Here is a 12,673-nt window from a genome sequence, read left to right as displayed (position 1 = left end):
TAAGTAAATTTATCTGTCTTATTTTGTATCATAATTATTACACCAACTAAATTTCAATTTGTGTTGTTTCAGCAAATACCACAAGTATTTTTGAAGGGACAAGAATTATAAAAACTGGAATGGTGAGTTGCTGTGTAGTTGGTGATATATCTATCTAAATTAACACTGTGAGCTCTGAGAGCACCTTAAAATAATCATTTCTCATTTTTTCATCTTGCCCTTTTTCAGCCCACTGCATCTTCCTCTTCAGACATGGCACCCATTAGCTCTGGCTCCTCTACGTGGTCATCTTCTGGTCTTCCTTTCTCCTTTGTGTCCATTGCAACAGGCATGGGGCCGCCATCCAGTGGAGGGCAGACCACAATGGCATCTCTGGTCACCAGCACACTGTTGGCTGGCCTTGGCTTTAGTGGTGGTGTGATTTCCTCCCTCCCTGGATCCCTTTGGCCCACCCATTCTCCCAGCTCAGGCCCTGCACCAACACGACAACCAGTCTCTCCTGCATCCAAGACCACACAGAATGGGAACAAGCCTCTCCCTACAGAAGAGGGAGAAATAACTAATGAGCTAGACAATGAAGAGCACAAACAAGAAGACGATGAGGAGGATGATAATGAGGAAAATAGGGTGGAAGAAAAGAAAAAGAAAGAGAAAAATGTGACAGTAAATGAGAAGAAACAAGAGCAGACCACATTTCAAGAGCCAGCTTCTTCTGTTTCACCATCTAGAGAGAGAGGGCAAGAAGGTGAGCATATAAATACAGAAGTCTCCACAGTACCACCTATAGCCCCAGAGGAGAAAATCTATACCGTTACTCTAAGACCTTCAGGAGGAGACGTAAGCCAAACAACTTGGCTGCAAGAAAATTGCACAACAGATATGCAGCTTGCCAGCAGTCCCACTCAGGCCACAAAACTTACTAATAAGGAGAAAAGTGGCTGGCCTGTCTACATCCACACTGGTGAGTGAGATGTATAAAAGTTGTGATCACGTTCTAGCTTACATTATAGAACTCAGGGATAGCCAAAGGGGGACGGTCTTAAAAATGTCTGTTTATCTTTTTTGTCACTAAACTTTGTTTAAAGGTTCTTTTAAAACTTAGAGCTGAAATATTTTTTTTAAAGTGAGTTTTGCCTGTGTTCACCATTTAGACCAAAATAGCATGTCTATGGTGCCCAGGGATCCCACATCCTCAGCAAACCAGATGGAATGGATTATCCCTTTAATGGTGATATCGGCTCTTATGCTGATCTGCTTAATTTTGCTGCTAGCTGTCCTGGTCTACTGGAGGTAAGATCACCGATAGTGTCTTTCATATATAGGGAATGTCAGTCTAGCTTAACACACCTGTTAAAAACATCTGAATTATGCCATCATCTTAAGTCAATATATTCTTTTCCTACTATAATCTATGCTCTGTCTCCATGATCTTGCTCATTATTTTGACTGGAGCTTCTTCTATTCACATTTTCTCACCCCCATTATGGCCACACCTATCCATAAATGTGTAGGATGGAGAAACCTTGGTAACCCATGAGCCTATAAAAGAGGGACCCAGCTGTGCGCAATATGTGAGGCCTACGCACCAGCTGTGATGAATAGAAGATGCCATTATGGAGAGAACTATGAAATACTAGCAATTGTCATGTATTAGGACGTCTATTTGTCAATAGCAACTAAGCTACTAAAAAGGCTACTAAACATAAGTTGAAAGTTCTTTGACGCTTGAGCAAGAGCTTTAACTTCCATTGTAAATTGCTTTGGAGACAACCACCAACCAATTGATTAAATGTAAATTTTGCGGAGCAAGACAAGATATCATATTGCTATATCACTTCTAACTCCTAGATTTAATACAGGTTGCTGCCTATATGAGTTTTGTATGTTCTGCCTGAGGTTGTCTGGGTTTCTTTCTACCTCCCAAAAACATGCAAGTAATCAGACTGCCAGATGTAAATTCCTCTTAGATATGATGTGTGTTGTTAATGCCTGGCTCTGAATGACCTTCCATCCCAAGTGGTTACATCTCCCGAATTCCGGAAATGTTGTGACGTTTTTTTTTTTTTTTAAACTTAAATGAAAACTAAAAGACTTTCAAATAACATGAGCCAATATTGTATTCACAATAGAACATAACAAATGTTTAAACAGAGACACTTTTATGCACAAAATTAGCTCATTTTAAATTTGATGCCTGTTTTTGATCTCAAAAGAGTTGGCATTGGGGTATGTTTACCATGGTGTAGCATCTCCTCTGATGTCTGGGAATCGAGGTTATACATTTCTGGAGTTTTGCTGTTGGAATTTGGTCCCATTCTTGCCTGTTAAAGGTTTCCAGCTGCGGAAGGGTTTTTGGTCGTATTTGGTGTATTTTTCTGGTCAATTTAGCACCGGGACTTTTCTACCACGAAGCCATGCTGTTGTTTATATACCGTTCAACCTTCATAGTACCTTCCAAAACATCCAAGCTGCCCAAACCGTATGCACTTAAGCACCCCTATACCATCAGAGATGTTGGCTTTTGAACCAAACGCTGATAAAACGCTGGAAAGTCTCCCTCCTCTTTAGCCTGGTGGACACGGCGTCCGTAATTTCCAACAATAATGTCAAATTTGGATTTACCATAGAACACTTTTCCACTTTAAAACAGTCCATTTTAATTGAGCTTTGGCCCACAGGACACGACGACGCTTCTGGACCACGTTCACACGTGGCTTCCTTTGTGCATGATAGAGCTTTAGTTGGCATCTGAAGATGGCAAGGCGGATGGTGTTTAACGACAGTGGTTTCTGGAATATTTAAAAATATATGAATATGAAATATTCCTGCGCCCATTTAGTAATGTCAATGACACAATCATCCCGATGAGTGATGCAGTGTCGTCTGAAGACCACAGGCATTCAACAAAGGTCTTCTGTCTTATGTGCTGATTTCTCCAGTCTCTCTGAATCTTTTCATGATGTCATGATGTTAAGGAACGTTGTATTCCATGATCTTTTTATGCACTCATTCACAGATTGGAGAGCCACTGCCCATCTTTTCTTCTGAGAGATTCTGTTTCTTTAAGGCATCCCTTTTGTAGCTAATCATGTTACAGACCTGATGTCAATTAACGTGATTAGTTGCTAGATGTTCTTCCAGCTGAATATTTTCTAAATTTCTGGCTTTTTCAGCCCTTTGTTGTCAACTTTTTTGAGACCTGTAGCAAGCATCAAATTAGCGCATTTTGTGCATAAAAGTGTAACATTTTTCAATTTAAACATGTGTTATGTTCTCTATGTTCTACTGTGAATAAAATATTGGCTAATGTGATTTGAAAGTCTTTTAGTTTTCATTTTATTCAAATTTAAATATTGTCCCAAGATTTCGTGGTTGTACCTGCCATACCCCGACCAAAGAAAACTGAAGATGAATGAATATAGATTTTACAGCCAAAATGAGCATAACATATCTGACTACTCAGGATTATTTTTGCAACAATGCAACCATGTATGCTTATTCCATCCAGGCAAATGATTTCTAAATAATAAGAGTTGATGGGGGATGGGGGGACGACACTCCTAATTTTATCATTATCTGTGTGAAACCTATTTTGTTAATCTCATCTCTGTAATTGGCAATCTGGCTTTAGTGGAAAAAAGTAATGGTGAAGTGAATGAAATGGTGATTTGGTTGAATAGGCTTGTCAGGAATTTAATGACCGATTATCTTTCAACTGAATGAAAGGGAGGCATATGGAAATTTGACAGCTTCCAAGAGAGGATGGAATATGTTTGGTTTATCATTATGATGTCAGAGCATACTGTCCTCTATAGTGTGCTACTGTGCCATACAGCACGGCTCTATTCTCATGTACTAGGGCATTAGCCTTGTTTCACTCAGGGAAGATGTTTGCTTTGCAATGACTGTCATATTCATTCTCTCTCTCTCTCTCTCTCTCTCTCTCTCTCTCTCTCTCTCTCTCCCTGTCTTTCTCTCTCTCTCTCTCTCTCTCTCTCTCTCTCTCTCCCTGTCTCTCTCTCTCTCTCTCTCTCTCTCTCTTTTTTCCCTCTTTCTCTGTTTCTTTTTAAATCTTTTACAATTTTTAACTCAATTACAAATTGCTATCAGAAAGTATGCTGTACTAACTGGAATAAAGTTTTGAAGCGGTCAAGTCAATAGGGTAATCAGTTTATTATGTGAGCTACAATCCATCTGAATGGCTAGGAGCCTTTTTTTGTTAGTCTGCTCAGAGATACATAGATTACTCCTGTTGGTAAGACAGACAGATAAAAAAAAGAAGTGCTGTGCTAAACACCCTGTAATCTGAACATAGAATACATAAGCAATCTCACATAGAAAAAAAAATAAAAATAAAACATAATTTCTAAAGGGTGAGTCATAAATATAAATGAGGTATAGGTGGTGATGCCCAGGGCCCTCCTCTTTCTTTGCATCCCCCTCTCTTCATTTGTTCTCTCTGTTCTAACACCCATCTTTTCTTCTCTCTTCATCTCACCTCTCAAGGATGAATAGCATCTGCTCTTTGCTCTGCATTAGTTACAGGTAAGGTGTTCTTTAAAAGCATTTCTGTAATATCTATAATTACACTATTGCGAATAAATGAAGGCTTCCTTTCTTTTCCACTATAGTAAGATCATTTTAAGGGAGTAGACTACTGTCTAGTGTGAGTGCCAAACCAAAGGAGCTTGAAAAGCTGCACTGAGCCAGAACTTGTGGTGTTTAAAAATGCCTAAACGGTTCTCTTGCTCTTCAGCCATCAGAGGCTTTGTCAGTCTTTACTTGTTCTTTTTGAAGAGCATGTACACCTGCTGTTAACTTGAAGTTCTTGCATTCAAAGAAATTCTAAGTAGAAATGCTGAAAAGCTCTGGTGTGGGATTTAGACACTGGGATTGGGATTGTTTGAAAGATGCTTGGCTAAACTTAATCACTGTTTTCTTAGGAAGTTTTTCCAGAATGCTCATATGTACATAGAGGACAGGAACTCCCCTCAAGTGATTCACAATGAGAGTTTAACTGGATTCTTAATAGCTGGTGAGTCATGCTTTTGTGCATTTTTAACATGTATAGCCACATACAAAATCCCTCTCACACATGAAATCTCTCTCTCTCTCTCTCTCTCTCTCTCTCTCTCTCTCTCTCTCTCTCACACACACACACACACACACACACACACACACACACACACACACATGCACACACAGACACACACACAGACACTGCTTTTTTACAAATGAGAAAATATATAAATATAAAATCTTGTTACTAAAAATGGGTATATCTATGCAATTGATTGTGTTAAATCACCCGGCAGCTGTGCCAACTATACTCCTTTCCTAACTCCTTTTGTTAAGGTTTTTCTTTTATCTGGAGTGACAGGCCTTTATTGGTGTACACAGGGATAGTAAAATCAACCATTACGGTTTAAGAGTGCGCCACTTTTTAGGTGATAGTTTAATGTCCCGGTAAGTGGAGAATCAAACTAGCCCTGTTAAACTCTTCCTCTTTCTCTCTCTTGCTTTTATTTAAGCTTTTATATATATATATATATATATATATATTTTTTTTTTTTTTTTTTATAACAAATCCAATTTACTAAATGTAGCATTAATTATAAAGAACCACAGCTAAGGCCACAAATTCTAATACATCACAGCCTAATCAAATAAAGGTCTCAGCTGTCAGACTATGCTTCCGCTCAGCAATGAGCCATGTCTTCATATGGGTCATTATATATAACAATGGCCAATAACACAGACCTTGTTTATTCAGGGGTAACTGATGAGGTTCCCAATACACAGATGCTGCCCTCTAAATATCACCCACAATCAGTACCTCCTGCTGTTCAGTGCTGGGACAGGCAGCCATAAACAGATCACACCAGCCTCATAGGACTGAGAAGCCCTCTTTCTCAGCTTCATAATGAAGTGTATAAGGAACCAATTGTTGGCGCATTACAGGTCTTTTAGAAGAACCAACCAAATATTACATATGTGCCTGGTATTACTGCAAATTTTTTTCCAGCATTCCCACATTTGTCAGAATTTGTCACAGCTTCAGTTTACTGAGCAGAATTCATGAATACATAGAATCTCTGTACATATTATCTTGCAAATGTTTATTCAGCAGCATTCCATATGAACCGTTGCTTGCACACATAGGCCTCGATTAATAAAAAAAATTGTTTGTGGCGAGAAAAAATTACAAGTTTTATAATATGTACCAGAAAGAAAAATACACAAGTTCATTTACTTGCATTATTCACAGAGGTGTGTTTCTTTCTCTTTTTTTTGGTTGCCTACAAGTGGAAAAATACAGGGTGTTATCTATGCAAACAAGATAAATTAGCACTTGCAGCATGATGTACCAAGCCTGAAAGCTATTCAAAGATTGTACAAGACGATTAAAATGATCAAAGACAGTGTACATTTGTTGAACCTAATTTCTGTCGTTTGAATAAAACTGAACAATAAAAAACCTCCTTTTTTTATGCTGTCAAAATAATGAGATGTCAAGTTTGTTTTATATTAAACATCCCTCACACATTTGCACCTCTGATGCCAACAGCGTTCAAACAGTGTCAGCTGAAATGGAAGAGAAAGAGAAATGGAAATCGAAAGGGAAATATTAAGCTTTAATTGGTCTTAATAACAAGTAATTGGTCAGAAAATGTGCAGAAATTAAATAAATGCCCACCTGAGACTTCTTGTGCCACCATTTGCTTGTTTACTTTTGATGTAGGGGAATATTTCGGTAACAGCTAGAAATGTACTTATATAGTCTTCTTATACACAAACAAAAAATGTTGTCAAATTAATTAAATATTTCATCCTTTTAAAGCTCATTAATATGAAAGGGAACAACATTAATTACATGCATGTTTATCTACAAGACATAACCATTTAAAGAAATCAAATGAGGGAAAAGTCTATATCGAGGAACTTTCATGTGTTTGCGATGATTTGTTGTTAAAACCAAAAAAAAGGATTAATATTTTGCCCTTTTGATCTTGGACCATTTTTCTGCTCAGGAGAATAAAGTATAAATACACACGTGCATCAAGTTTCGTCCTGAGGAAAGAAAATGCTACAGCTAACAAGACTAAAAAGAAAATGTGAAACTTTCATTTATATATTGTCTTTTGTTTTTTTTAGTCCTACTTTGAATGTTTTTGTAAAAATACTTCACAAAATGATCTTCACAATTAATAGTAACTGCATGTGTGATGTACCATATTTTTCGGACTATAAGCCACTACTTTTTTCCACGTTTTGAACCCCGCGGCTTAAACAACGAAGCGGCTTATTTATGAATTTTTCCTGGGTTTTTCCCGGTCTCACAAACTTCAATCCAAAAAACTGAACCCCATAACATTAGACCAATGAAAAAACGCACCTCACCTGTGTTCTGAGCTGCACGGCATCGGGAGAAAAAAAGTTTTTTTTAAACGCACGATGATGTTAAAAGATAAACTCCCGAGAGAAATAGTTGTGAAAGGAAGGAGGAAGACAGTGAACAATACATTTCTTGGTAGGCTACTGTTTAAATACAAGCCGCTGTAACGCGTTGAGTCTGGGTTAAGAGAGAGCTCACTAACTCCAGTTGCAACAGAAATCATATAAGCACAGACACCGTGTGTAACGTGTCTTTCGTTAAAGCCTGTGTAAAGTTCATTAGTTTCAGTGTAGACACCTGAGGCTTATAGACAGGTGCGGCTTATTTATGTTTAAAATAAAAATATTTGTAAAATTCAGTGGGTGCGGCTTATATATGGGTGCGTGTTATAGTCCAAAATTACGGTACTACATTATAGGTACTGATTTGCTTAATTATTAGGGAATTAGGAAATTTGAACTGGAGAATTGTTCCAACATGCTTTATTGTAAAATAGTGCTAAAATACTAAAAGTGATTGGCATTTGGTAAATGTGTGTGTGTGTGTGTGTGTGTGTGTGTGTGTGTGTGTGTGTGTGTGTGCACGTTTTCGTTTCAGATGACCTAGAAGCACTCTCAGTTAGACAGTTCATCAAACATGTAATGGAGCTGTACTCTAATAACCAACAAGGCTTCTCTCAAGAATTTAATGTGAGTATGAACTTACTGGAGTGTAATTGTGTGCATGTGCATCGATGTTCATCATAATGCAGACGGTTCCAGAAAAAAATGTAAGAAAAAATGGAGAGCTAATTAAAGACGAGAGTCTCATTAAAGCCACGCTCTAACTGCAGGAACACTACTCAATTTCAGCCTGCTCTATTTTATTCAGACATAAATCCTCTACAGCCGTCTTCCGAATAAATCCTCACTACCATCATACGGATGAGTCCTGAGTGGTTTCATCGTACAGTGTTTTCAAAACATACTCGTACAGAAGGGATCCGTTTAAGTAATAAACATCTGCTGCAACATCCCAGTTAGGACAAAAGACAAACTATTAGCCATATGGTAAGATGAATCTCAGCACTGTCACTGCACACTGGGGTAGTAATTATGGTGACGGTGAAGAAAATGTAGTCAAAGTTGCGTTGATGAGTTAATTAAATGATTTGGACAAATTGGATAATTTATGCAAATTACAATCAAGATTAAAGCTAAGTGGTGGAATAGCTAGAGGTTTCTTTCCAAGCTCAATTTTAAAATGAATTTTGTCTGTATATGTTTATTTTTTTTATCTTTTTTTTTTTTATCACTTTATGTATTCATCTTACTGTATGTACTATAGAAAATTTTGTTTGTCAAATCGAAGGTTGAGAGATGGGCTCTGGATCCATGCTGACCCTGACGAGAATAAACCGCTTACTAAAGATGAATGAATAAATGAATAATAAGTGCAAGGTTACTGACTTGGTAACATTGCTTTTTGAGCAACATGGGGAGATATGTTATCATTATAATTCCTTTCTTTCTCTTTCTGTAGGACGTTCAGCATTCTGTGGGAGATACAGAGATTACGGCAGAGCACTCGAACCACCCAGAGAACAAGCATAAAAACAGATACATCAACATAGTGGCCTGTAAGTGTTCAGTAAAGATGTTAGTATGCACACAAGGCAATTTGCGATATACAAACCCGATTCCAAAAAAGTTGGGACACTGTGCAAATAGTGAATAAAAACAAAATGCAATGATGTGAAAGTTTAAAATTGCAATATTTTATTGAATATCAAATGTTTAAACTGAGAAAATGTTTAATTTTAAGGGAAAAATAAGTTGATTTTAAATTTCATGGCATCAACACATCTCACAAAAGTTGGGTGTCACGCTGCCTCGTTCTGCCGCTCCCGGCATTAACGAGAGACAGGTGTCTCTCATTACTGCTTCACCTACATAAACCTCCATTCCCATATCACTTGTGTCGGACCTACTCAATGGCTACGACCTAACTCAAGACTGCCAGCATTCCCCGCTGGTTCCATGGATTACTCTCCTTCCGTGGATTACTCTCCTTTCATGGATTACTTTCCCTCCCGTGGATTACTTTCCTTCCGAGGATCATACCCGTCTTCCGGACTCACTCCACTTCACGGTTCGTAACTCTATCTGACTCTAGTGTTGTTTCATTGCTTTAATAAACATAAAAGAGCTACTCCCGCTTCTGGTTCGTGGTCCGTACCCTGACACAAGGCCATGTTTACCACTGTGTGGCATCCCCTCTTCTTTTTATAACAGTCTCCAAACGTCTAGGGACCGAGGAGACAAGTTGCTCAAGTTTAGGAATAGGAATGTTGTCCCATTCTTGTCTAATACAGGCTTCTAGTTGCTCAACTGTCTTAGGTCTTTTTTGTTGCATCTTCCCCTTTATGATGCGCCAAATGTTTTCTATGGGTAAGAGATCTGGACTGCAGGCTGGCCATTTCAGTACCCGGATCCTTCTTCTACGCAGCCTTGATGTTGTAATTGATGCAGTATGTGGTCTGGCATTGTCATATTGGAAAATGCAAGGTCTTCCCTGAAAGAGACGACGTCTGGATGGGAGCATATGTTGTTCTAGAACTTGGATGTACATTTCAGCATTGATGGTGCCTTTCCGGATGTGTAAGCTGCCCATGCCACACGCACTCATGCAACCCCATACCATCAGAGATGCAGGCTTCTGAACTGAATGCTAATAACAACTTGGATTGTCCTTGTCCTCTTAATCCTGATGACATGGCGTCCCAGTTTTCCAAAAAGAACTTCAAATTTTGATTTGTCAGACCACAGAACAGATTTTCACTTTGCCACAGTCCATTTTAAATGAGCCTTGGCCCAAAGAAAACACCTGCACTTCTGGATCATGTTTAGATATGGTTAAAGATATAGAGTTTTAGCCGGCAACAGCGATCGGCACAGTGGATTGTGTCTTACTTTCAACATTTGATATGTTATCTATACTCTATTGTGAATACAATATAAGTTTATGAGATTTGTAAATTATTGCATTTCTTCTTTTATTCACAATTTGTACAGTGTCCCAACATTTTTGGAAACGGGTTTGTAGTTGCGTCACAAATGAATACTTTGCACAAGTGTGAAATAAGCTGTGATGTAAATATGGGTTGCATGTTTTGTCTGGCCAACAGATGATCACAGCAGAGTAAAGCTGCATTCGTTGGCAGGAAAAGATTCCAAACATACTGACTACATCAACGCAAACTATGTTGATGTAAGTAGGGGTGTGTATGCGTCTGTGTGTGCACATATGCGTATTTGTGCATGTGTAGGCTTGTGGGTTTTCAGACAGTTTTCTTCTCTTTAAGGGTTACAACAAACCAAGGGCATATATAGCTGCACAGGGGCCACTGAAACCCACGTTTGAAGACTTCTGGAGAATGGTCTGGGAACAAAGCATAAGTGTCATTGTCATGATCACCAATCTTGTGGAGCAGGGCAGAGTAAGTAGTCAACAGCCCAATTCCAGTCACTCTTATAAGAGTAGCCAAACTCCTTAATATAGGATTGTAACCACCTGCTCAGACCTTTGTCTTTTTTTTCTTTCCACAGAGAAAATGTGATCAGTACTGGCCCTCAGAGAACAGTGAAGAATATGGAAGTATAGTAGTGACACTGAAGAGCACTAAGATGCATGCCTGGTACACACTACGCCACTTTCTTATACGCAACACCAGAGTCACAAAGGTTAGTCACTGCTTTGGCAAGATACATAATAGATTTGCCATGTGTGTAGGTTCTACTTTTGGTTAGGGCAATATAAGCAAATGTGTTTTTCTGTATATTTATATAAATATATTTTTGGCAGAGTCAAAAGGGAAGACAGAGTGAAAGATTAGTGGTTCAATATCACTACACTCAGTGGCCAGACATGGGTGTGCCTGAATACACACTGCCAGTTCTCACATTCATTGCCAGATCCTCTGCAGCTCGTGCTCCAAAATCTGGTCCTCTTCTGGTACACTGCAGGTAGGATTATGTTTATAATGCAATTATTATTGCTGTTGCTATAATATATGTAATATTTATATTTTTGGCTGATTAAGAAAAGAAAGCATATTTATTCTCCTCAATGTTGAGACTATTATAAAAAGATCATAATGCTGCACACAGAACATGAAGTATATCTTTTTGGAGATGGAAATTCATACAATTCAGGGTCTGATCTATATGACCTTCAGAATAGGACACACGAAATGAGAAGTGAGATGAAGTTTAAGCGTTTTATTAAAGGAGCAAGCAGACAAATGTAAAGCATAAATCAGGGTCAAGGGACAGGTTGAAGTCAGCTAATCAATAAACAGGTCAAAACCAGGCTGAGGTAAATAATCGGGAACAGAAAACAGAGTTTAAGAATAAAAACAGAGAAACAGATACAGGTAAGAGGCTTGGTAGCATCAGGTTGTCTGTGCAAAATCATTTGCACAGACAACCAAACATGAGGGGAACAGAAAACAGGTGAGCAATAAACACATGAGGGATACAACTAATGGCGGGACATGGATGGATATAAACAAATATTAACAATCTGACAATATGGCAGGACACTCCGTTGTTCTACAATCTTTTATGCAAACTAAGCATTTCTGCATGCATTTGGGGACATTCCTGACAGGCAACTGCACCATTTTTCTGAAAAGCATAAACTTTTTAATAGGAAGCATATGCATTACCAGATAATACAATTTTATGTCTTCCCTGTTATCTTTTTGGTATAAATTGCATGATGTCATTTAGTTTTATTATATAAAGTCAGTTTGTACATTTCTGTGCATTAATATTAAATTTCCTATATCAATAATAGCACATGTAATGGGATTTGCAATAATTATTTATATTTAAAATATAATTTGATTAAGTATCAAATCAATTCATTTGTAGGTTTGGGTGCAAACAAGAAATATTAAGTGTTCTATCAAAAGCAACCCTGTAGAAGGTTGAGGATTTGCGTTTTGGAGGCGTTATTTAATAAAAAATCTAAGCAAACAGAGCAGACAAACATGATCCAAAACTCAGAATGAAAGAGCAGACAAGAGTCAAACACAGTAGGGCACAATACAACCAGCCAGAATAATAATCAAAAAGAGCAAACAAGAAACACAGCAAAGGCTCTGTATATGATCAATAGTAGAGCAATACAACACCAGAGGTTTGAGATTACTACCAAAAAAAAACCCAGTTTGACAAAAAAAAGATTTTTGGTGTTTTTACCACAAACCCCTGGAGTAGGTCAGTGAAAGGG

The 12,673-nt window shown here is 38.1% G+C and overlaps 1 protein-coding gene across 2 annotated transcripts in view; it reads left to right on the top strand.

Moving 5' to 3' along the window:
- The window catches only part of ca16b (carbonic anhydrase XVI b), an 83,124-nt gene that overhangs the window by 63,166 nt on the left and 7,285 nt on the right, over positions 1-12,673 (top strand). Inside the window, exons 11-21 of one of the 2 annotated variants that reach the window (XM_046853858.1) lie at positions 73-122; positions 229-961; positions 1,152-1,290; positions 4,507-4,545; positions 4,944-5,035; positions 7,994-8,085; positions 8,918-9,014; positions 10,563-10,645; positions 10,740-10,874; positions 10,984-11,118; positions 11,240-11,400. In XM_046853858.1, the coding sequence (XP_046709814.1) occupies positions 73-122; positions 229-961; positions 1,152-1,290; positions 4,507-4,545; positions 4,944-5,035; positions 7,994-8,085; positions 8,918-9,014; positions 10,563-10,645; positions 10,740-10,874; positions 10,984-11,118; positions 11,240-11,400 (1,756 nt within the window). The remainder of the gene's footprint in view (positions 1-72; positions 123-228; positions 962-1,151; positions 1,291-4,506; positions 4,546-4,943; positions 5,036-7,993; positions 8,086-8,917; positions 9,015-10,562; positions 10,646-10,739; positions 10,875-10,983; positions 11,119-11,239; positions 11,401-12,673) is intronic. The other variant, XM_046853869.1, reaches the window with a different exon arrangement.

Source organism: Silurus meridionalis, chromosome 1 (assembly GCF_014805685.1).
Source record: "Silurus meridionalis isolate SWU-2019-XX chromosome 1, ASM1480568v1, whole genome shotgun sequence".
Taxonomy (NCBI): Eukaryota; Metazoa; Chordata; class Actinopteri; order Siluriformes; family Siluridae; genus Silurus; species Silurus meridionalis.
The sequence above is the reverse complement of the archived record's forward strand: the minus strand, read 5'-3'. Positions and strand labels throughout refer to the sequence as shown.